General features: G+C 38.5%; 2 protein-coding genes and 1 pseudogene across 2 annotated transcripts in view; all 3 read right to left on the bottom strand.

The window, feature by feature from the left end:
- The window catches only part of LOC147347218 (olfactory receptor 12D1-like), a 165,405-nt gene that overhangs the window by 133,514 nt on the left and 7,163 nt on the right, over positions 1 to 24,728 (bottom strand). The window lies entirely within an intron of this gene.
- On the bottom strand, positions 4,040 to 4,981 carry LOC147347229 (olfactory receptor 2G3-like). The gene has a single exon (XM_086370578.1). The coding sequence runs from the start codon at positions 4,979 to 4,981 to the stop codon at positions 4,040 to 4,042; it is 942 nt and encodes a 313-aa protein (XP_086226704.1).
- Positions 19,008 to 19,984, bottom strand: LOC147347230 (olfactory receptor 2G3-like; annotated as a pseudogene).

Consider the following 24,728-nt stretch of genomic DNA (forward strand, 5'->3'; position numbering starts at 1 on the left):
TTATTCTTCAATAATGCTAGGATATTCTAATTCTTCACAGTGATAAACATACAATGGTGCATAAATTATTACTGATTGAGTAAATTAGAGATAAACTTATATGTTGATTTATGACTTGGTTTGTCACTTCTTAGTGCACATGTTTTCATCTTAAGGAGAGTTCTTAAATAGTAGAGATCATAGGTTCATTTTCTTTAGCATAAATTTCTTATTGATTTAGGTTTAATGTGAGAAATTAAGTAACTGTGAAAATTAAAAAGGTTAACTGTGAGGATAATAGGGAGAAAGAGAGCTTATAGTTATAAAAACTAAAAGAAAAAATATGGATGATTATACGGGTGATTAATGGATCCTGCTGGTACAGATTTTCAGGAGAACCTTGCCAATAAAGACTTCATCTGTTACTATTACAGTAGATGAATTCAGTCTGGAGGTTGGGAGGTGAACTATAAGCAAGTGTGAAGTGGACTAGGAATAGGGATATCTTTGTTCAGAGTTTACATGAGGAATACATTTCCCCCTCGGCTCTGGCAATGGAAAACCACCAAAATCAAAGCAAGATTTAGATACTATAATTTGGTCACAATTATTAGATCATAGTAGACTAATTGCTATTGGCTTGTCTATGAAAAAAAAAAAGTATGTTTGAATGAAACAACTTACCAACATATTTGGTGAGATGTCAAAAGCAGAACTCATTTGATTTTCATAAGTGAAACTAGTAGAATGTGAGTAGAATGAGAATTGTGGGTTGTGACAACCCACAAAATTTATGCTGGGAAAACATATATTTACTATCAAGGCCACTCAATCTGACACCATGCTTATCACCAAGATCAACAAAGTTTATTAATGACAACTAACATTGACCAAATTCTTACTATATTCTTTCTAAGGCTGTCCTCACTTTAGAAATGGAGAAAATGAGGGTTAGAAATGCTTAGTGATTTACCTGGAGTTATGCAGCTGGGAAATAAATGATGGAGACAGGACATAGAGTCTGATATCTGAGTTCAAATATTCTTTACTACCACATTACTATACTTGTCCTTTCGGAAATAACATCTTAGGCTCTGTTGTCACCATTGAAAGCAAATGTGTCACACTTTTTGAGTGGAGAAAATAAACATGTTTTTTCCATATTATGAAGTCAAAAAAAAAATGGACTAACTTATTTTTGCCACATTTTCAGGTGATTATTTTTCATTTTCTTTCCTTCTCTCTCTCTCTCTCTCTTTCTTTAGAATTCTGTTTTATTTGGCAGACTTTCTGAGGACTTCAGGTCTGGGAAACAGTCTCTCAGAATAGCTCCCCTCAGGTGATTATTTTTCCATCCAGATATAAATGAGTAACTGTATGGCAGAAAGTGAAGAGGAACTAAAAAGCCTCTTGATGAAAGTGAAAGAGGAGAGTGAAAACGTTGGCTTAAAGCTCAACATTCACAAAACGAAGATCATGGCATCTGGTCCCATCACGTCATGGGAAATAGATGGGGAAACAGTGGAAACAGTGGCAGACTTTATTTTTTGGGGCTCCCAAATCACTGCAGATGATGACTGCAGCCATGAAATTAAAAGACGCTTACTCCTTGGAAGAAAAGTTATGACCAACCTAGATAGCATATTCAAAAGCAGAGACATTACTTTGCCAACAAAGGTCCGTCTAGTCAAGGCTATGGGTTTTCCAGTGGTCATGTATGGATGTGAGAGTTGGACTGTGAAGAAAACCGAGCGCCAAAGTATTGATACTTTTGAACTGTGGTGTTGGAGAAGACTCTTGAGGGTCTCTTGGACTGCAAGGTGATCCAACCAGTCCATTCTGAAGGAGATCAGTCCTGGATGTTCTTTGGAAGGAATGATGCCAAAGCTGAAACTCCAGTACTTTGGCCACCTCATGCGAAGAGTTGAGTCATTGGAAAAGACTCTGATGCTGGGAGGGATTGGGGGCAGGAGGAGAAGGGGAAGACAGAGGATGAGATGGCTGGATGGCATCACCGACTTGATGGATGTGAGTTTGAGTGAACTCCAGGAGATGGTGATGGACAGGGAGGCCTGGCGTGCTGTGATTCATGGGGTCTAAAAGAGTTGTACACGACTGAGCGACTGAACTGAACTGACTGAGAATAGGGAAAAGGAGTCCAAAATGGCAGTGGCTAAAAGACAAGGAAGGGAAAAGCCCGCGAAAATAGAACAATGGAAGGTCAAAGGAAGGTCCGAGGATGGGAGTGAGGACTTCCGGTAAAACAGCACTCCTGGCTAAGCCCAATTTGCATAGGGCAGACCCACGGGGTAGGAAAAAACACATTAAAAAGAGGAGCCAAAAGCCTCTCTCTGTTTCTCTCTCCGCCGTGCTGGGGCGTTCTTCTTGTCAAGTCTTTGGATCAATGTGCCCTCACGCCTCGAAGATGGATTTTCCTGCTATCTTCTAAATAAAATAGAGCTGTAACACTGAGCTATAACACTGATTTGTCTAAGAGCTGTAACACAGTCCATTCGAGACCTGAGAGCTATAACACGGTCTGTCCAAGACCTGAGAGCTGTGACACGCCAAGGGGGCTTTAATGTCCATCACTCCAAATCTTTGTTGTGATGAGACAAAAACTGAGGAGAATACACTCGCTTGACAGAAACTAGTTATTGACTATGTAAATTGAACATAACCATTAACAGTACCTATATATAGACTAAAACAGAGGGAATATTATGATCAGAAAATTAGAAGATTGAAAAGATGTTAATTGCTATTTATTGATCATTTTTTGCACATGCTTTACTTATTGTTTTGTGCTGATCTCAGCGTATGTTTAAACAGTGTTGTGGTTGGATTAGCCCTTTGTGGTTCTTATGATTGCAAGATGCCCTCAACAATAACCACTGAGAAACCTGAAAAAAGAACAAGGTTCATTACTAACAAGTTCAAGAGTATACATGGCAAGTCTGGTCTTGGATAGAGAGAGAGCAGGTCTAGGGTTCTGCTTTCAATGAGGCTGAAGGTGGTGGCCTTGGGTTTCTGGGTTTCCTCTTCATTGGTGAAAACATAAGAGAGGGAATTAAAAGAGCAGGAAGTGAAAAACAAGTGGCCCAAGTTGTCAGTCACCCAAAATCAACCAAGACCTCTGAAACAAAAGAGTCTAAGAGTATGGGATTGGGGGAAGCCTGGCTCTTTAATCTATTCATGTGCTTAGCAATGATTCTTTTTAAGAACATTTGGAGTGGATGCCTCCATAATCATAGCTTAAGTCAAGCACTTACATTACAAAATGAACAAAGAAAAGCCTCTTAAACTTACACTACATTGCCTTTTGGATCTTTTAATAAACATAATAATGATGTTTCATTCGTTTAATGAAATATGTAAATATGATAAGTAAGTAAGAGATGTACATTCCCTAAGTAAATATGATACAAAAAAGCTTTAATAAAACTTGCACAAGCTCAGAAAGGAAGTTGTGGAGTTAAAATCCACACATTTAGAGTCTATTCTCTGCACTGGACACCACACAGCAAATGAAAACTCTTTATTGTGATAAACGGGAAATTACTTTTAGACAGAGTTGTTTCCAGGAATTGTTAGAATACAGTTGGGAAGGGATATAGTGTAGAAGCAGCCAGGAAAATGGTTGTTAAGCACCTCATAAAAATGGAAAGAAATGAAAGACTAAAAAGGGGGAAAGGAAGGAAGCAACAAAAAGGAGGGAAGGGAAGGCAAGGGGTAATACAGGAGAGAACAATTGGAAAAATAGAATGAACAGTAGAAAAAGGGAAGGAAGATTGAAAAAAAGCAGGAAGGGAGGGCAAGAAACAGAAATTATGTGAATAATGGACAATTAAAGGGTGTGTGGAAATAGTGGCTTCAAAGGGTTCAAAAGAAGCCTGGGAAAGAGGTTGAGAGGACGGATGATTCTGAGGCTGAGTAGCAGACTGTGATGATTGTGTGTGCTCCTTATAGGTTAGTGTTTCTTTAGACAAAGAATGTACAAGATGACCTTCAGCTTCATTTTGCCATCAAAAATCGACTTCTATGCGCTCAGCTTCATTTTTTATAAGCCTAGGTCTCTGGCTCTGTGAAAAAGTCTTCCCAGTGCTCCTTTCACATCTTTATTCCTCAGTGTGTAGATGAGAGGATTGAGGGCTGGAGTCACTACTGTGTAGAAGAGGGAGATGAATTTCCCATAAGTATGGGCATAAGAACTGTTGGGCTGGATGTAAACAGCTGTAATGGTCCCATAGAAGAGGGACACTACCATCAAGTGGGATCCACATGTCCCCAGGGCTTTGTGCCAGGCCTGGACTGACTTGATCCTAATAATTGCCTTGACTATATGTCCATAGGACATCAATATCAGTGCTAAGGGCAAAAGGAGCAAGACCAATGAAGCAATGAATAGCTGGACCTCATTGGCGTGGATGTCCACACATGCAAGTTTAATCATTGAGGGTACCTCACAGAAGAAATGATGGAGCCACTGGTGTCCACAGCGAGGCAGCCAGAGGGTGACAGTGCTCTGGGTGAGAGTGTTTCCTACTCCACTCAGCCACGCAACCCCTGCCAGAGCCTGGCACAGCCATGGGTTCATTATGGCTGCATAGTGGAGAGGTTTGCACACCGCAGCATAGCGATCAAAGGCCATTACAGCCAGGAGAATGCACTCAGTGGAGCCCAGAGCCAGAGAGACGTAGAGCTGGACAGCACAGCCCAGGGCTGTTATGGTCTTGGCTGGTCCTCTTAGGTTCCACAGAAGCTGGGGAACAATACTGGTAGTAAAGCAAATATCAACTAGGGAGAGGTGAGTAAGGAAAAAGTACATGGGTGTTCTGAGTTTAGAGTCTGTAGAGGAGATCAGAATAATGACTGTATTTCCCATCAGAGTCAGGAGATAGGATACCAAAACAACCACAAAGAGTATCTTTTCTAGGTTGGGCTGATCAGAGAAGCCCACCAGGACAAAGTCTTCTTTGACACTGCTACTGTTCATACCCATCACCCTGTCCACAAAAAGGAGGAAAACATTGTAAGAATTTAGAGAAAGGATAATGTATTGAACGCTGGTCACAATGTGGTGGTGGTGGTGGTTTAGTTGCTAAGTTGTGTCTGCCTCTTGCGACTGCATGGACTGTAAGCACATCAGGCTCCTCTGTCCATGGGATTCTCAAGGCAAGAATACTGGAGTGGGTTGCCATTTCCTCCTTCCTGACCCAGGGATCTAGCCCGCACCTCCTACATTGCAGGCAGATTCTTTACCAGTGGAGCCACCAGGGAAGCCAAGATCAACCTTTTAAAATTTCTCTTTGAAACACTGACTCTGAGAGAAATTACTGTGCCCCATAGAATAAATTTTGGCAATGTCCTTCAGAAGCTGCAGCAAATGACAATAAAGCCCAGACTACAAAGAGATGTACATGATGGCTAATTTAAGAATTTCCTTGTGTGATAACTATTAGAAGTTGAGATAAAATTTATCACAAAAAAATAAAGAATAGCAGAAGAATAACACTAGGACCACAGCCTTGTCTAACTCAGTGAAACTAAGCCATGCCCATGGGGCAAACCAAGATGGGTGGGTCATAGTGGAGAAATCTGACAGGATGTGGTCCACTGGAGAAGGGAATGGTAAACCACTTCAGAATTCTTGCCTTGAAAACCCCATGAACAGTATGAAAAGGCAAAATGATAGGGTACTGAAAGAGAAACTCCCCAGGTCAGTAGGTGCCCAATATGGTACTGGAGATCAGTGGAAAAATAACTCCAGAAAGAATGAAGGGATGGAGCCAAAGCAAAGCAATACCCAGCTGTGGATGTGACTGGTGATAGAAGCAAGGTCCGATGTTGTAAAGAGCAATATTGCATAGGAACCTGGAATGTCAGGTCCATGAATCAAGGCAAATTGGAAGTGGTCAAACAAGAGATGGCAAGAGTGAATGTTGACATTCTAGGAATCAGCGAACTAAAATGGACTGGAATGGGTGAATTTAACTCAGATGACAATTATATCTACTACTGCGGGCAGGAATCCCTCAGAAGAAATGGAGTGGCCATCATGGTCAACAAAAGAGTCCGAAATGCAGTACTTGGATGCAATCTCAAAAACGACAGAATGATCTCTGTTCGCTTCCAAGGCAATCCATTCAATATCACAATAAGCCAAGTCTATGCCCCAACCAGTAATGCTGAAGAAGCTGAAGTTGAATGGTTCTATGAAGACCTACAAGACCTTTTAGAACTAACACCCCCAAAAGATGTCCTTTTCACTATAGGGGACTGGAATGCAAAAGTAGGAAGTCAAGAAACACCTGGAGTAACAGGCAAATTTAGCCTTGGAATATGGAATGAAGCAGGGCAAAGACTGATAGAGTTTTGCCAAGAAAATGCACTGGTCATAACAGACACCCTCTTTCAACAACACAAGAGAAGACTCTATACATGGACATCACCAGATGGTCAACACCGAAAAGAGACTGATTATATTCCTTGCAGCCAAAGATGGAGAAGCTCTATACAGTCAGCAAAAACAAGACCAGGAGCTGACTGTGGCTCAGACCATGAAATCCTTATTGCCAAATTCAGACTTAAATTGAAGAAAGTAGGGAAAACCACTAGACCATTCAGGTATGACCTAAATCAAATCCCTTATGATTATACAGTGGAAGTGAGAAATAGATTTAAGGGTCTAGATCTGATAGATAGAGTGCCTGATGAACTATGGAATGAGGTTCGTGACATTGTACAGGAGACAGGGATCAAGACCATTCCCATGGAAAAGAAATGCAAAAAAGAAAAATGGCTGGCTGGGGAGGCCTTACAAATAGCTGTGAAAAGAAGAGAAGCGAAAAGCAAAGGAGAAAAGGAAAGATATAAGCATCTGAATGCAGAGTTTCAAAGAATAGCAAGAAGAGATAAGAAAGGCTTCTTCAGTGATCAATGCAAAGAAATAGAGGAAAACAACAGAATGGGAAAGACTAGGGATCTCTTCAAGAAAATCAGAGATACCAAGGGAACATTTCATGCAAAGATGGGCTTGATCAAGGACAGAAATGGTATGGACCTAACAGAAGCAGAAGATATTAAGGAGAGATGGCAAGAATACACAGAAGAACTGTACAAAAAAGATCTTCAAGACCCAGATAATCACGATGGTGTGATCACTCACCTAGAGCCAGATATCCTGAAATGTGAAGTCAAGTGGGCCTTAGAAAGCATCACTATGAACAAAGCTAGTGGAGACGATGGAATTCCAGTTGAGCTATTTCAAATCCTGAAAGATGATGCTGTGAAAGTGCTGCACTCAATATGCCAGCAAATTTGGAAAACTCAGCAGTGGCCACAGGACTGGAAGAGGTCAGTATTCATTCCAATCCCAAAGAAAGGTAATGCCAAAGAATGCTCAAACTACTGCACAATTGCACTCATCTCACATGCTAGTAAAGTAATGCTCAAAATTCTCCAAGCCAGGCTTCAGCAATATGTGAACCATGAACTTCCTGATGTTCAAGCTGGTTTTAGAAAAGGCAGAGGAACAAGAGATCAAATTGCCAACATCCACTGGATCATGGAAAAAGCAAGAGAGTTCCAGAAGAACATCTATTTCTGCTTTATTGAGTATGCCAAAGCCTTTGACTGTGTGGATCACAATAAACTGTGGAAAATTCTGAAAGAGATGGGAATACCAGACCACCTGATCTGCCTCTTGAGAAATTTGTATGCAGGTCACGAAGAAACAGTTAGAACTGGACATGGAGCAACAGACTGGTTCCAAATAGGAAAAGGAGTACGTCAAGGCTGTATATTGTCACCCTGCTTATTTAACTTCTATACAGAGTACATCATGAGAAACACTGGACTGGAAGAAACACAAGCTGGAATCAAGATTGCCGGGAGAAATATCAATAACCTCAGATGTGCAGATGACACCACCCTTATGGCAGAAAGTGAAGAGGAACTCAAAAGCCTCTTGATGAAAGTGAAAGTGGAGAGTGAAAAAGTTGGCTTAAAGCTCAACATTCACAAAACGAAGATCATGGCATCTGGTCCCATCACTTCATGAGAAATAGATGGGGAAACAGTGGAAACAGTGTCAGACTTTATTTTTCTGGGCTCCAAAATCAGTACAGATGGTGACTGCAGCCATGAAATTAAAAGACGCTTACTCCTTGGAAGGAAAGTTATGACCAACCTAGATAGTATATTGAAAAGCAGAGACATTACTTTGCCAACAAAGGTCCATCTAGTCAAGGCTATGGTTTTTCCAGTGGTCATGTATGGATGTGAGAGTTGGACTGTGAAGAAGGCTGAGCGCTGAAGAATTGATGCTTTTGAACTGTGGTATTGGGGAAGACTGTTGAGAGTCCCTTGGACTGCAAGGAGATCCAACCAGTCCATTCTAAAGGAGATCAGCCCTGGGATTTCTTTGGAAGGAATGATGCTAAAGCTGAAACTCCAGTACTTTGGCCACCTCATGCGAAGAGTTGACTCATTGGAGAAGACTCTGATGCTGGGAAGGATTGGGGGCAGGAGGAGAAGCGGACGACAGAGGATGAGATGGCTGGATGGCATCACTGACTCGATGGACGTGAGTCTGAGTGAACTTCGGGAGTTGGTGATGGACAGGGAGGCCTGGCGTGCTGCGATTCATGGGGTCGGAAAGAGTCCGACACGACTGAGCGACTGATCTGATCTGATTATTAATATTATTAAGATTGTTATCAATTCAATATTAATTGTAATTAATTTTGAATATCAATATTAATATTGATATTAATTGTTATTAATAATCATTAGCACATGATTAATTTATAGCTCTGAAAAATCATTCAAATTAGATGGGGAAAACTCAGTAATACTGATGTATAATATGTGTAAATAATATTTCAATTCTTCAACTGGAATTTTAAGTTGGGCATTTTTTCCCCAGCATTTTCATATATATAAATACAGCCTACTTCTGGAGATTATAGAGATTATTTTTCCTATAAAATGGCAAACATTTGGCTATTGAAAGAAATAATATTAACATTTATATCCAAATACTCAATCATTATGCACACATGATTTCAAAAATCTATTTCCTTTAAGGATTAGTCAACTCATTTATCCTACCACTTAATAGTGATGTAAATTCATGAACATATTTAGAGCAAACCTCCTTGCCTTCTTTGGTGAGTGGTGTTGAGGAAAGGAGTCAGCTTTCCTGTCTTGTGTGTTGAAAGAAGAGGTGGTTGAATCTGATTAAAGGAATGAGGATCAGGAAAGGAAGCATCTTTGGTGGGATGAAAAAGGCTGCTTCAATGCACTTCAAATCCACATTGAATTTTTATCTTCAGGAAGATTAAAAGGCCAGGATTTGTAATGGACTTTTAAAAAGTCCAAACAGCTATAAATGCAAATGTTTAAAGTATATTCACTGATACAAACCTTATTCCCCAAAGACAGTAACTCTATTTCCTGTTTAAGACAAACAGAAGCTTTTACATGTCATCAGTGAAAATCACTCAGATTTCAAATTTCTTCCTTAATAATTGCATATCCTAAAATTGTTTTATTACTTTTGGGAAAATTATTCATGGATGTAAAATATACTCTTATATATAAGATGTATTGATTTAACTTATCACATAAATATGATACTTAGTAGAACCCAGTGAAAAGGAAAGAAGTTAAGGGAAGCATCCAGTGTGGAATCTAGACATTCAACAGCAGCATGATGTCTCTGAGTGATCACTCAAAATAGCAAAAGTAAATAACAGTAAAATGAGCATACAAAAGGATCTCTAAGGAACAAACCAGTTTATATTATACAGACATATTTTTCTTATAAACACTGTCATAATTATATATCTTCATATGCATGCACAAAAATACAAATACATTCATACATGTGTAATTCCTTCAATTCTATTATTCATGGTCAATTTTCAACTATTTAGTTCCCTAAAAAGTATTCATTTTTCCTATCAAAAGAGTAACAAAAAGCCAAACCCAGGTCCCTTGTTTGATTTTAATTCAGACTGCAGGTTGCTACCTTATCCTCTCTAATGAGAATTTCTCCTGTGTTTTAAATTCTGCCACATTTCCCCACACACATATGCAATACCTCAACAGAAATACCATGAAAGATCAATTCACAGTCATGAATTTGCTCCTTATTTATACAGAAAGTTATAACAGTATGTTTACTTTAGGCTTCTAGAAGGATTCTATTCCAGTATGATGCAAAATTTATCATCACCCATGTACCATATTATCTCCACACCTGAATGAACATCACTTTAAAATAGAATCTCAATTTGCCATTAAAAGTTAAGAGTCATAAGCATGATATAGATATAAAAGCAAGGCATCAGAAAAAGTAAATAAGTTAAAAGAGGAACATTTCCAGATTTCCTTTTTTGGGGAATACTGATACTCTTATTGTGAAAAAGAACTTTAAGTCATAGGATTCAAATTATTATTACCTTGAAATGAGCTCTGAAGGCCCATGTACTAGTTTTAGGGACTGTTATTTAAGATGGAGCTTTCGGAAGGTCAGCAAGTCAGGAGAGACTGGAAAGGATACAGAACACCAAATAAGGAAAAGTTCCATGGAAACAGTTCTCCCAACATGGCAATTAATATTAGGCTTCATAAGAAGAACTGTCCCAGGAGATGATCCTGAAAGAGAGAGTTTTGTCCCTCTGATTTTTCACTGTTGTTTCCATCCAGGCCAAACTACAGAGATATTTAAACTCTGCTCTCATAACCACCCAACACTGAGTTGTTTTCTAATTTCTGCCATGTTCATGTTAAATTTCTAATAATATAATCTATATTATACATATATGTACCTGCTAGTTACAAATATATTCTGTTATATTTGTAATTGAAGAATACAAATTGAATTGTAATCTTGAATATTTGTATATTTAAGAATATACAAGAAGAAATTTTGTATATTTGAATTGAAGATACAAATATATCTTCATACTTTCTGTATTTTAAATTTTAGCCAATCTGGTTGTATATTTCATGATTTCAATTTGTACTCCCCTGATAACTGATGACTATGCCAAAGCCTTTGACTGTGTGGATCACAATAAACTGTGGAAAATTCTGAAAGAGATGGGAATACTAGACCACCTGACCTGCCTCTTGAGAAATTTGTATGCAGGTCAGGAAGCAACAGTTAGAACTGGACATGGAACAACAGACTGGTTCCAAATAGGAAAAGGAGTACGTCAAGGCTGTATACAGTCACCCTGCTTATTCAACTTATATGCAGAGTACATCATGAGAAACGCTGGACTGGAAAAAGCACAAACTGGAATCAAGATTGCCGGGAGAAATATCAATAACCTCAGATGTGCAGATGACACCACCCTTATGGCAGAAAGTGAAGAGGAACTCAAAAGCCTCTTGATGAAAGTGAAAGTGGAGAGTGAAAAAGTTGGCTTAAAGCTCAACATTCACAAAACAAAGATCATGGCATCCAGTCCCATCACTTCATGAGAAATAGATGGGGAAACAGTGGAAACAGTGTCAGACTTTATTTTGGGGGGCTCCAAAATCACTGCAGATGGTGACTGCAGCCATGAAATTAAAAGACGCTTACTCCTTGGAAGGAAAGTTATGACCAACCCAGATAGCATATTGAAAAGCAGAGACATTACTTTGCCAACAAAGGTCCATCTAGTCAAGGCTATGGTTTTTCCAGTAGTCATGCATGGAGGTGAGAGTTGGACTGTGAAGAAAGCTGAGCACAGAAGAATTGATGCTTTTGAACTGTGGTGTTGGAGAAGACTCTTGAGAGTCCCTTGGACTGCAAGGAAATCCAACCAGTCCATTCTGAAGGAGATCAGCCCTGGGATTTCTTTGGAAGGAATGATGCTAAAGCTGAAACTCCAGTACTTTGGCCACCTCATGCGAAGAGTTGACTCATTGGAAAAACTCTGATGCTGGGAGGGATTGGGGGCAGGAGGAGAAGGGGACGACAGATGGCTGGATGGCATCACTGACTCGATGGATGTGAGTTTGAGTGAACTCCGGGAGATGGTGATGGACAGGGAGGCCTGGCATGTTGCGATTCATGGGGTCGCAAAGAGTCGGACATGACTGAAAGACTGAACTGAACTGATAACTGATGAAGTTAGCTAATTGACTAAAAATAACATAAATGTGAAAAACTGAAAAGTCAGTCTTTGACTACAGAAACTAGTAAACATTCCCACCTAGATTCCCCTACAGGTTTACCCTGGCAGTTCAGAAACTACACTTATCAGCTAGAGGCACAGAGGAAGATGCACAAGATGGAAAGCAGGGACTGCTGCTACTGCTGCCAAGTCACTTGAGTCGTGTCCGACTCTGTGCGACCCATAGATGGCAGCCCACCAGGCTTCCCGTCCCTGGGATTCTCCAGGCAAGAACACTGGAGTGGGTTGCCATTTCCTTCTCCAATGCATGAAAGTGAAAAGTGAAAGTGAAGTTCCTCAGTCGTGTCCGACTCTAGCGACCCCATGGACTGCAGCCTACTAGGCTCCTCCGTCCATGGGATTTTCTAGGCAAAAGTACTGGAGTGGGGTGCCATTGCCTTCTCTGAAAGCAGGGACTGATCTCACCCAAATCCCCACTGTAAGGTCTCTGACAGGAACAGGCTCAAGCTCAGGAAACACAGAATCTTTATGTGAATTAAGTGTCACTGGACAGTGGACATTTTAATTACTAATGTGAAAACACTTTATTAGTAAAAGTTGACATTGTTACCATTTGAAAATGGCTGGAAAGATTATGAGACATTCTAAAGATGTTATCCAGGAGCAGGGAAAGAACTGCTTACATGGTACAGGCAGGATAGATAAAGGAATAAAATTGTTGTTCTTCTACTTTAATCACACCCCATGAGTACTCTTACTGTTAGGATATCATGGGTAAACATGGATTGAGTTTGCTAGGTGCCAAGCACTCTGCCAAGCATGTTACATGAGGTACCTCACTTATCACTCACCACCTTAGGAACTTGGTATTATTGTTCTACTCACTATAGTGGAATAATTTTACCTACAAGTTCAATAACTTGCCCTGAATATTAAGAAACTGCTGGGTATTTAAATATTAATTGAACAAAAGATGAATGACAACATGTTGTAGAAGATAAAGAATAAATTAGATCATAATGCTAGAGAACCTGGAATTCTGTGCTCCTGAGACTTTATTTAAAAAAAGAAATGACCCACCCCAGATGGAGTAACTGTGCTAAGCTCAGAAAAGCAAAACCAATACAATATTGTAAAGTAAAAAAAAATTTAAAAATTAAAATTTAAAAAAAAAGAAGGAAAGGAAAAAAGAAAAGTAAACTGAGACATAAAACCTAACCTGTTAAGATTTACTGTTTCTTCCTGGTTCAGTTTTCGAAAGTTGTACTTTTTAAAGAATTTGTCCATTTCTTCCACATTGTCCATTTTATTGGCATATAATTGCTGATAGTAGTCTCTTATGATCCTTTGTATTTGTGTGTTGTCTGTTGTGATCTTTCCATTTTCATTTCTAATTTTATTGATTTGATTTTTCTCCCTTTGTTTCTTGATGAGTCTGGCTAATGGCTTGTCAATTTTATTTATCCTTTCAAAGAACCAGCTTTTGGCTTTGTTGATTTTTGCTATGGTCTCCTTTGTTTCTTTTGCATTTATTTCTGCCCTAATTTTTAAGATTTCTTTCCTTCTACTAACCCTGGGGTTCTTCATTTCTTCCTTTTCTAGTTGCTTTAGGTGTAGAGTTAGGTTATTTATTTGACATTTTTCTTGTTTCTTGAGGTATGCCTGTATTGCTACGAACTTTCCCCTTAGCACTGCTTTTACAGTGTCCCATAGGTTGGGGGTTGTTGTGTTTTCATTTTCATTCATTTCTATGCATATTTTGATTTCTTCTGTGATTTGTTGGTTATTCAGCAGTGTGTTGTTAAGCCTCCATATGTTGGAATTTTTAATATGTTTTCTCCTGCAATTGAGATCTAATCTTACTGCATTGTGGTCAGAAAAGATGCTTGGAATGATTTCAATTTTTTGAATTTACCAAGGCTAGATTTATGACCCAGGATGTGATCTATCCTGGAGAAGGTTCCATGTGCGCTTGAGAAAAAGATGAAATTCATTGTTTTGGGGTGAAATGTCCTATAGATATCAATTAGGTCTAACTGGTCTATTGTATCATTTAAAGTTTGTGTTTCTTTGTTAATTTTCTGTTTAGTTGATCTATCCATAGGTGTGAGTGGGGTATTAAAGTCTCCCACTATTATTGTACAGCCACTATGGAGAACAGTGTGGAGATTCCTTAAAAAACTGGAAATAAAACTGCCATACGACCCAGCAATCCCACCGCTGGGCATACACACCGAGGAAACCAGAAGTGAAATAGACACGTGTACCCCAATGTTCATCGCAGCACTGTTTATAATAGCCAGGACATGGAAGCAACCTAGATGTCCATCAGCAGATGAATGGATAAAAAAGCAGTGGTACATATACACAATGGAGTATTACTCAGCCATTAAAAAGAATACATTTGAATCAGTTCTAATGAGATGGATGAAACTGGAGCCTATTATACAGAGTGAAGTAAGCCAGAAAGAAAAACACCAATACAGTATACTAACGCATATATATGGAATTTAGAAAGATGGTAACAACAACCCTGTATGCGAGACAGCAAAAGAGACACAGATGTATAGAACAGTCTTTTGGACTCTGTGGGAGAGGGAGGGGGGATGATTTGGGAGAATTGCATTAAAACATGTATAGTATCATATAAGAAACGAATCGCCAGTCCAGGTTCGATGCAGTATACAGGAAGCTTGGGGCTGGTTTATTGGGATGACCCAGAGGGATGGTATGGGGAGGGAGGTGGGAGAGGGGTTCAGGATGGGGAATACGTGTACACTCATGGTGGATGTATGTTGATGTATGGCAAAACCAATACAATATTGTAAAGTAAAAAAAAATAATAATAATAAAAATAAAATAATTATTAAAAAAAAAAACTAACCTAATTGTTAGTTACAGCCTCCTTAAGGAGTGTAGTTTTAGCTAGTCAGTCTGGAATTTTCTTGTCAACGCACTGAAATAAAATTAATACTTTCTGACGGTACTATAAAAATTTAAACATAAAATTTCTTCTCTGCCCTTAGCCTCCTCTCTTCCTACACAGTGAATTGTGTCTCTACATTATGTGTTCATTAAACCTGTCTCATTGGCAGGAACACCTGATCATCCATAAAGTTGGCAGCCTCAAGCCAACTCTTTAAAAGACAGCATTTCTTCTTGATCTTGTTTAGGGTCATATGACTCACCATGAAGGTGCTAAAATCTGATTATATAAACTGTCAAGAATACATCATTTGATGTACAGCCCTCTATCCCAAGAAACATATAAACTGTGTTTTGACTTCTAATGGGGGAACAGTTCTCTGAGCTTTCTGAGATGCTCTTCTTGGGTTATAATCCTTAAATTTGGCTTGAATAAAATTTTCAAATTATTTCTTAGATAGGCTGAGGCTGATTAAATTTTTGTTGATAGCGCCAGTGAGGTAATCTAATACATAGTCCCTTTTCATCCCCCTAGGTAGCTTACCTGAACCTGAAACAATCCAGTCTTTTCTCCTTCTGCCTATAAAAGTCTCCTATTATGTATAACTTCTCTTTACTTGGTAGATGGGAAGCTACCTGATTTATGGCTTGCTAAATAAAACCAATTAAATCTTAAAATTTATTAGGCTGAATTTTTGTTTTTTGACATTAGTAATCAGTGGCTCAGTGGTAAAGAATCTGCCCGCCAATGCAGGAGATGCAGGTTTGATCCCTGGGCTGGGAAGATCCCCTAGAGAATGAAATGGCAACCCACTCTAGTATTCTTGCCTGGGAAATCCCATGGACAGAGGAGCCTGGAGGGCTACAGTTCATGGGGTCACAAAAGAGTAGCACAAGGCTTAGCAACTAAAGAACAGCAATCATTTGAAGCCATTTAAATCAGAAAAGTGGAATTATATATGGAAAATAATTTTATGGAATAATCAAACTTATGGAGAAAAGAAAGGTTTGAAGAAACCGTTTGGAGGTTTTAGAAATTCAGTCATAGATAACAATAAGTGTCTAAGAGATTAGAAGGTGAACTACTGCTTGGGTTGGTGTAAAGGTCTGTTGTGCAGCAGAGAGCATATTACACAGTTGAAGACACTCACAGTTATTGAAATAACTATAATCTCCACACTGAATATATCCATAAACTCTTCTCAGCTCAGAGTCACATGCTTGCAAACTTATTTAAAATCAAGATAGAGAATCTGAATTAGGGCAATGGAATGTGAATAAGATGGAGGGAAAGGATTAAGATAACAATAGGGAATAAGATTAAGAAGACTTTGATATTCATGTGAGGGTCAGGTAAACCTAACTATAAAGTAGAACTCATATTTAGATTTTATGCTGAGTTAGAGGAGTTATGAAAAGGAATGGGGATCCTTTGGTCTATTTAAAGGTTATTAAAATAATTTTAGAAAGTGGTAAAAGTTTCTATCAGAGAGATCAAATGGTTAAGGTCTATCAAGTCATCATGAGTTTTTATTTTATTTTATTTTATTTATTTATTTATTTTTTAAATTTTATTTTATTTTTAAACTTTACAATATTGTATTAATTTGCCAAATATCGAAATGAATCCACCACAGGTATACCTGTGTTCCCCATCCTGAACCCTCCTCCCTCCTCCCTCCCCTACCCTCCCTCTGGGTCGTCCCAGTGCACCAGCCCCAAGCATCCAGTATTGTGCATCGAACCTGGACTGGCGACTCGTTTCATACATGATATTATACATGTTTCAATGCCATTCTCCCAAATCTCCCCACCCTCTCCCTCTCCCACAGAGTCCATAAGACTGATCTATACATCAGTGTCTCTTTTGCTGTCTCGTACACAGGGTTATTGTTACCATCTTTCTAAATTCCATACATATGCATTAGTATACTGTATTGGTGTTTTTCTTTCTGGCTTACTTCACTCTGTATAATAGACTCCAGTTTCATCCACCTCATTAGAACTGATTCAAATGTATTCTTTTTAATGGCTGAGTAATACTCCATTGTGTATATGTACCACTGCTTTTTTATCCATTCATCTGCTGATGGACATCTAGGTTGCTTCCATGTCCTGGCTATTATAAACAGTGCTGTGATGAACATTGGGGTACACGTGTCTCTTTCTCTTCTGGTTTCCTCAGTGTGTATGCCCAGCAGTGGGATTGCTGGATCATAAGGCAGTTCTATTTCCAGTTTTTGAAGGAATCTCCACACTGTTCTCCATTGTGGCTGTACCAGTTTGCATTCCCACCAACAGTGTAAGAGGGTTCCCTTTTCTCCACACCCTCTCCAGCATTTATAGCTTGTAGACTTTTGGATCGCAGCCATTCTGACTGGCGTGAAATGGTACCTCATAGTGGTTTTGATTTGCATTTCTCTGATAATGAGTGATGAGTTTTTAAATCACAAAAGTGGTGTAGAAGTAGCCTTAATTATTGTGTGATTTCTTTCTTTTTTTTTAAATTTTATTTTATTTTTAAACTTTACAATATTGTATTTGTTTTGCCAAACATCAAAATGAATCTGCCACAGGTATACCCACGTTCCCCATCCTGAACCCTCTATTAATATATAACAGACCGTGGGCTAAACTCAGATTTATTTATCACAACAGTCATGTAAATTAGGAACTCTTATTACTACTCAAGTATTAATTACTGATCTACTTGATTAAATTGATAGATTGGGTTTTGAACTCAAGCATTTTGACCCAAAATATCAATCATATTCTCTACAGCACAGGTTACACAATCTAAACTGGCTCTTAAGAAGTGAAAATTGGTGCTGATCTAAAGAGAAGTGAAGTAAAGAGAGATTTTGGTTGGTCTCAGTGTTTTCAACACAATGAAAAAGAAGCGCAATGTACAAGACAATGCAGAATACAAGACAATTGCAAACAAGTCAAGCACAAATTAAGAAGGATGGAGGAAGACTGAAGAATTTGGAGGCTATAGAACACCATAGTGTTTTCGAAAGTATTTAATAATCTTTAAGATTTATTCAGCACTTACCAGAGCCATGAGTCATTTTAAAGTACATTGCATGAATTAATGTATTTAATTCTCACTGCAGACCTGTGAGGTGATTAAACTGAGGAACAGAGAGATTAAGTAAAGAACAAAAGGTTTTATATAGCTAATAGAAAGAGCAAAGTTTCAAACCAAGTCTGGCTTCAGAACCCATGTGTTTTACAATCTCAGAGACCCTGAAATAAGAAATACAGCATCGAGTAAGATTCAATACAAGGTTTTGCCCTGTAGACCCTCAGTCCATTTGAAATTAGATTACATTAAGTTACATTAAATTTTAGTATCACATTAGGTTTTAGTATTTCATTAAATTATTAAGTAACTTCTATAATTATTTAACAGTTATTTCTATTGCTTTCATTTAAAAGCAAACCTTTCTCTTCTTTAATAGCATTTTAAGTAGATTCACAAATCTGGTGCATTACTGTAAAAAGAGCCCATATTTTCAAGTTTTGTTTTGTTGTTGTTGTTGTTTTTTCCTTGAAAGAATTGGGATACTGTGGTAGAATGTTTTAAACAATGTCACACTAGGGCTCTTTTACAAAAGAAGAGTAATTTCCTCATGCTAATATATACTTTTGCATTTTCTGTTTCATATTAAACACTATCTAATTCCCTAATCAAATATGTAAGCACATGCATATTGGGTAGATCACTGAATCTCCCTATTCTGGGATATGCCCTTTAAAGACATTTAGTAGAAGAAAGTATGAATATGTTTATAAAACACACACACACACACACACAGATGAAGTTCCATGAGATACACAAGTAGAGTCTACATGTGCTTCTTTTTTCTAAACCACAGTAGCCATATTGTTGATAAATACAGACAGAAAGGTAAGCAGTCACTTGGGAGTAGTTATTAAATCTTAGGTCTCCTTAATAATTTTCCTCCATGAAAAGTCACTGTTTCCTTGATTTTTCCTTAGGAATTTTGTTCTATTCTCAGCATTCTTCTCAGGGCTCCTTTCATATCCTTGTTCCTCAGAGTATATATGAGGGGGTTGAGGGTGGAAGTTACAATAGTGTAGAAGAGTGGAAGGAACTCCCCCTGGCTATGGCCATAGAATCTCTTTGGTTGAATGTATATGGCTGAGCTGGTCCCAAAGAAGAGGGACACCACCAGCAGATGGGAACCGCAGGTCCCTAGTGCCTTACACCAAGCTTGGAATGACTTAATTTTTTTCACTGCTTGCACGATGAATCCATAAGAGACCAATATCAATGCCACAGGAAGAAGAAGGAGAACTAATGTGGCCACAAAAAGCTGGACTTCATTTGCATGGATGTCAAAGCGGGCCAAATTGATCATGGCAGGCACTTCGCATAAGAAGTTGTGCACATGGCGATGTCCACAGCGAGGAAGGTGAAGGGTGATGGTTCCTTGGATAAGAGTGTTTCCTATTCCACATAGCCAGGCTATTCCTCCTAAGGACTTACAAAATGATGGGTGCATAACACTGGTGTAATTGAGAGGTCTGCAGCCCGCTACATAGCGGTCAAATGCCATGATGGTCAGGAGAACACACTCAGTGGAACCCAGTGAAAGGGACAAATAGAGTTGTATGGCACAGCCTGTTGATGCGATGGTCTTGGCTGGTCCCTTCAGGTTCCACAATAACTGGGGGACGATGCTGGTAGTTAAGAAAAGGTCAAGAAAGGAGAGATTTGTGAGGAAGAAATACATAGGTGTGTGAAGTTTGGAGTCCAGTCAGGAGACCAGGATAATGGCTGTGTTGCCCAGGATGGTCAAAAGATAGGATATCAAAATGACCACAAAAAGGATGGCCTCCAATTGAGGCTGGTCTGAGAATCCAAGCAAAATAAAATCTCCCCCAGATGTTTCATTATTTTCTTCCATTAGTCTGTTATTGTAAAAGAGAAAAATGGACACAAAATTCAATTGAGGGAAATAACATTATTACTATTTACTTCTAAAATTTGAAGTAAACTCAGATTTTCATAACTAGTCAGTTTCCACGGAGAAGGAAAAATGGTAATTATTAAAAAGGCATTCTTAAAAACAAAGGCATTGTTTTGTGTCATCATTTCTTGACTCAAATATTTGACCCATCCTCTTTTTTTGTGTGTAACCATTCTCTTTTCCCATTTGTTGAAAATTATTAAGGTAATTTTTCTAAGAAGAAAAGAAAAGCTCTCAGTTTGAGTCGCTACGTAAGTCTGTTAGTAGAAGCGGGAGGAAAAGAGGATAGGAATGCTGAAGCAAATTTAAGCGCCTAGTAGGAAATGAATTAGGAGTGATCATTGTTTGTTTCCACAGAAATTACAATGCAAAAATAATGAATAACAGTTGAGTGAGTAGATCAGAAAAATAAATGGAACATATTTTTTGTCTTTTGTTACTCAAAGACAAAGCAAGTTCTGATAATGTTTCTTATAACTAAATATTTGATCAGAGTGTGTATAGGGTCAGACACAGGTGAATTTCAGCAGAGAGGAAAGCTAAATAATTTTATAAGCTATTTAACAACTGATCACAAGTTTTTATACCTCAAAGTTGACGGAAAAAAAAAAGACATTTGTGATACATGCACATAAAAACACAAATGCGCAAACTCAGGTGTGCAATTTGTTCAGTTTTTGATAAAATGTCTTCAGATTAAAAAAAAAAAAAAAGGTAAAAACTCACTTACACACACCCACCTAATTAAAGACAAGGAATTGGCATTTGGTGACGTCATGAAAAAGCAAAATATGTCTTTGTCATCAATTTTACATTCTGCAGAACAGAATCAGTCCAGATTATATTTCGCCACACCTCTTCATTTACTATTTTTCTACAATATCATCTTCTGTGTCCCCAAATTTTATGCTCTCATCAAGTGCGTGTGCTCAGTCATGTCCAACAACCCTATGGACTGTAACTCACCAAGCTTCTCTGTCCATGGGATTCTCCATGCAAAAATACTGCAATGGGTTGCCATTTCCTTCTCCAGTGCATCTTCCCAATTCAGGGACTGAATCCACATTTCCTGAATTGGCAGGCAGATTGTTTACTGCTGTACCACCTGGGAAATCCCCTTTAGGAGAATGGCATTGAAACATGTAAAATATCATGTATGAAACGAGATGCCAGTCCAGGTTCAATGCACAATACTGGATGCTTGGGGCTAGTGCACTGGGGCGACCCAGAGGGATGGTATGGGGAGGGAGGAGGGAGGAGGGTTCAGCATGGGGAGCACATGTATACCTGTGATGGATTCATTTTGATATTTGGCAAAACTAATACAATTATGTAAAGTTTAAAAATAAAATAAAATTTAAAAAAATAAAATAAAATCAGTCTCTTGTTGAATCATTTAGGAATAATGAAAGCTAAATTTATAAGCTTATTTGGGTATGTATATACTTTTACAAGTAACACGGCATCTTAAGTGAAATAAACATACTTTCAAAATTTTGTTTTTTTAATGTTATTGAAGAAAGTTGAACAAATGTAATTGTATGTACTTAAAGTGTACAACACGATAACATGCTATACATATATATTGCAGAATGATTACAAAGATTAAGAAAATTAACATATTCATCACCTCACATTGGTTAACTCTTTTCTCTGTGTGAGGTGAGAATGCTTATGATCTACTTTCAGCAACTTTCAAGTCTACAATACCATGTTATTAACTAAAGTCACCATGTCACACATTAGCTCCTCAGAACTTACTCTTATAACTGAAAATCTGTACCCTTTGACATACATTGCTCCATTTCGGAGAAGGCAAAGGCACCCTACTCCAGTACTCTTGCCTGGAAAATCCCATGGATAGAGGAGCCTGGTAGGCTGCAGTCCATGGGGTCGCTAGGAGTCAGACACGACTGAGTGACTTCACTTTCCCTTTTCACTTTCATGCATTGGAGAAGGAAATGGCAACCCACTCCAGTGTTCTTGCCTGGAGAATCCCAGGGACGGGGGAGCCTGGTGGGCTGCCATCTCTGGGGTCGCAGAGAGTCGGACATGACTGAAGCTCCATTTACCCCTCCCCCTAGTCTCTGGAACCCACTATTCTAGTCTCTATTCTCTGTTTCTCTGTCTTTTTTTAATTCAGCACTTAAGTGATACAATATAGTACTTTCATACAGGTTGTAGCAAAAGGATCTCCTTTCTCATGGCTGCACCAGATAGATAGATAATCTCATTTTCCTTTATCCATTCTTCCACTGAAGAACATTTAGCTTATATCAAGATTTTAACTACTATCAAACGGAAGAAATATCTAGAGGAATATCTTTTACCTTTGGGAAAAAAGTTCAAGAACTTTCTTTCTGCCATGCTCTTTTCTGATTATTTTTGTGGTATGAAAAATGATTATATTTGGCAAAGATGCATAGAGGAAGGACTCCTGAAAGGGAATCTGGAGGAGAGACAAAGTGTGTGTTTAAAGTTGTTGAGTCAGTCAATGCTGGCTAATGTACCTGGAGGCCACTCAAGAGGGAGAGAGAGGTGGTGATAAAAGAAATTAAGAGGGGTTTCTTCTGTCGTCTGGGTCATCCTCCTTCTGCCTTATATCTTTGTCAGCATGCAGAAAAGAAGATGGGCAACATGATTTAAGCATGTTACAATTTCTTCACTGAAGTGAATATCACTGCCCAAAACCAATGAATTCAGTGGAAGTAAATAGTTCTTGAGCAGTAGTCTTTCGAGAAAATCAAATTAGAAAAAACTGAGAAGTACATAGAAGATAGATGTTCAAGACCTCAGGTATCTGTATCTCCAAGTTGCAAATTAACATGGAGTTTAGAGTGTCCAGAACAGGGCTTTCTCAAGGGAGAAATGTAAAGGAAGGCATTCCTCAACTGGACATTTGCTTTATCTCCAGCCAGGCAATATCATAGACAAACTCCGTCACCTTCACCCCAGCCCCTCAAGTGTATGCATTCTTATATTCTTTTCTGTGGGTGAAGAAAAGAAAAAAAAAAGCAATGTCTCTGCTATTAGGCTTTAGTTACGTAATTGGATAAGTGAGACTTGTTTATCATTTGTAATCAATTATCTTCATTAACAAATATAAATATTTTTCAACGTCAATAAATATTAACTGTAACAGCAGTGCCTGAGTAATACTTTGTTATAAGAATGCACCAAGTTATTTGAATAAGTTCCATATTTTTAGTCATTAAATGTGTTTATAATTTTACCATAATTTATTAAATTTAATTTAATAAATTTAATAAAATTAAAAATTTCTGTGGTGAAATTTTTTTTTTTATTCTTCCAATTTTATTTTATTTTTAAACTTTACATAATTGTATTAGTTTTGCCAAATATCAAAATGAATCCGCCACAGGTATACATGTGTTCCCCATCCCGAACCCTCCTCCCTCCTCCCTCCCCATACCATCCCTCTGGGCCGTCCCAGTGCACCAGCCCCAAGCATCCAGCATCATGCATCGAACCTGGACTGGCAACTCGTTTCCTACATGATATTTTACATGTTTCATTGCCATTCTCCCAAATCTTCCCACCCTCTCTCTCTCCCACAGAGTCCATAAGACTGTTCTATACATCAGTGTCTCTTCTGCTGTCTCGTACACTGGGTTATTGTTACCATCTTTCTAAATTCCATATATATGCGTTAGAATACTGTATTTATGTTTTTCCTTCTGGCTTACTTCACTCTGTATAATAGGCTCCAGTTTCATCCACCTCATTAGAACTGATTCAAATGTATTCTTTTTAATGGCTGAGTAATACTCCATTGTGTATATGTACCACTGCTTTCTTATCCATTCATCTGCTGATGGACATCTAGGTTGCTTCCATGTCTTGGCTATTATAAACAGTGCTGCGATGAACATTGGGGTACACGTGTCTCTTTCCCTTCTGGTTTCCTCAGTGTGTATGCCCAGCAGTGGGGTTGCTGGATCATAAGGCAGTTCTATTTCCTGTTTTTTAAGGAATCTCCACACTGTTCTCCATAGTGGCTGTACTAGTTTGCATTCCCACCAACAGTGTAAGAGGGTTCCCTTTTCTCCACACCCTCTCCAGCATTTATTATTTGTAGGCTTTTGGATCGCAGCCATTCTGACTGGTGTGAAATGGTACCTCATAGTGGTTTTGATTTGCATTTCTCTGATAATGAGTGATGTTGAGCATCTTTTCATGTGTTTGTTAGCCATCTGTATGTCTTTTTTGGAGAAATGTCTATTTAGTTCTTTGGCCCATTTTTTGATTGGGTCGTTTATTTTTCTGGAGTTGAGCTGTAGGAGTTGCTTGTATATTTTTGAGATTAGTTGTTTGTTGGTTGCTTCATTTGCTATTATTTTCTCCCATTCTGAAGGCTGTCTTTTCACCTTGCTAATAGTTTCCTTTGATGTGCAGAAGCTTTTAAGGTTAATTAGGTCCCATTTGTTTATTTTTGCTTTTATTTCCAATATTCTGGGAGGTGGGTCATAGAGGATCCTGCTGTGATGTATGTCAGAGAGTGTTTTGCCTATGTTCTCCTCTAGGAGTTTTATAGTTTCTGGTCTTACGTTTAGATCTTTAATCCATTTTGAGTTTATTTTTGTGTATGGTGTTAGAAAGTGGTCCAGTTTCATTCTTTTACAAGTGGTTGACCAGATTTCCCAGCACCACTTGTTAAAGAGAT

The sequence above is a fragment of the Bos grunniens genome, chromosome 23, assembly GCF_055505025.1.
Source record: "Bos grunniens cultivar Pamir isolate PY7600 chromosome 23, Bosgru_T2T1.0, whole genome shotgun sequence".
Lineage (NCBI taxonomy): Eukaryota > Metazoa > Chordata > Mammalia > Artiodactyla > Bovidae > Bos > Bos grunniens.

Bases quoted from the DNA above. Each gene is read 5' to 3' on its own strand.
- LOC147347229 (XM_086370578.1), bottom strand. From the start codon at position 4,981: ATGGGTATGAACAGTAGCAGTGTCAAAGAAGACTTTGTCCTGGTGGGC.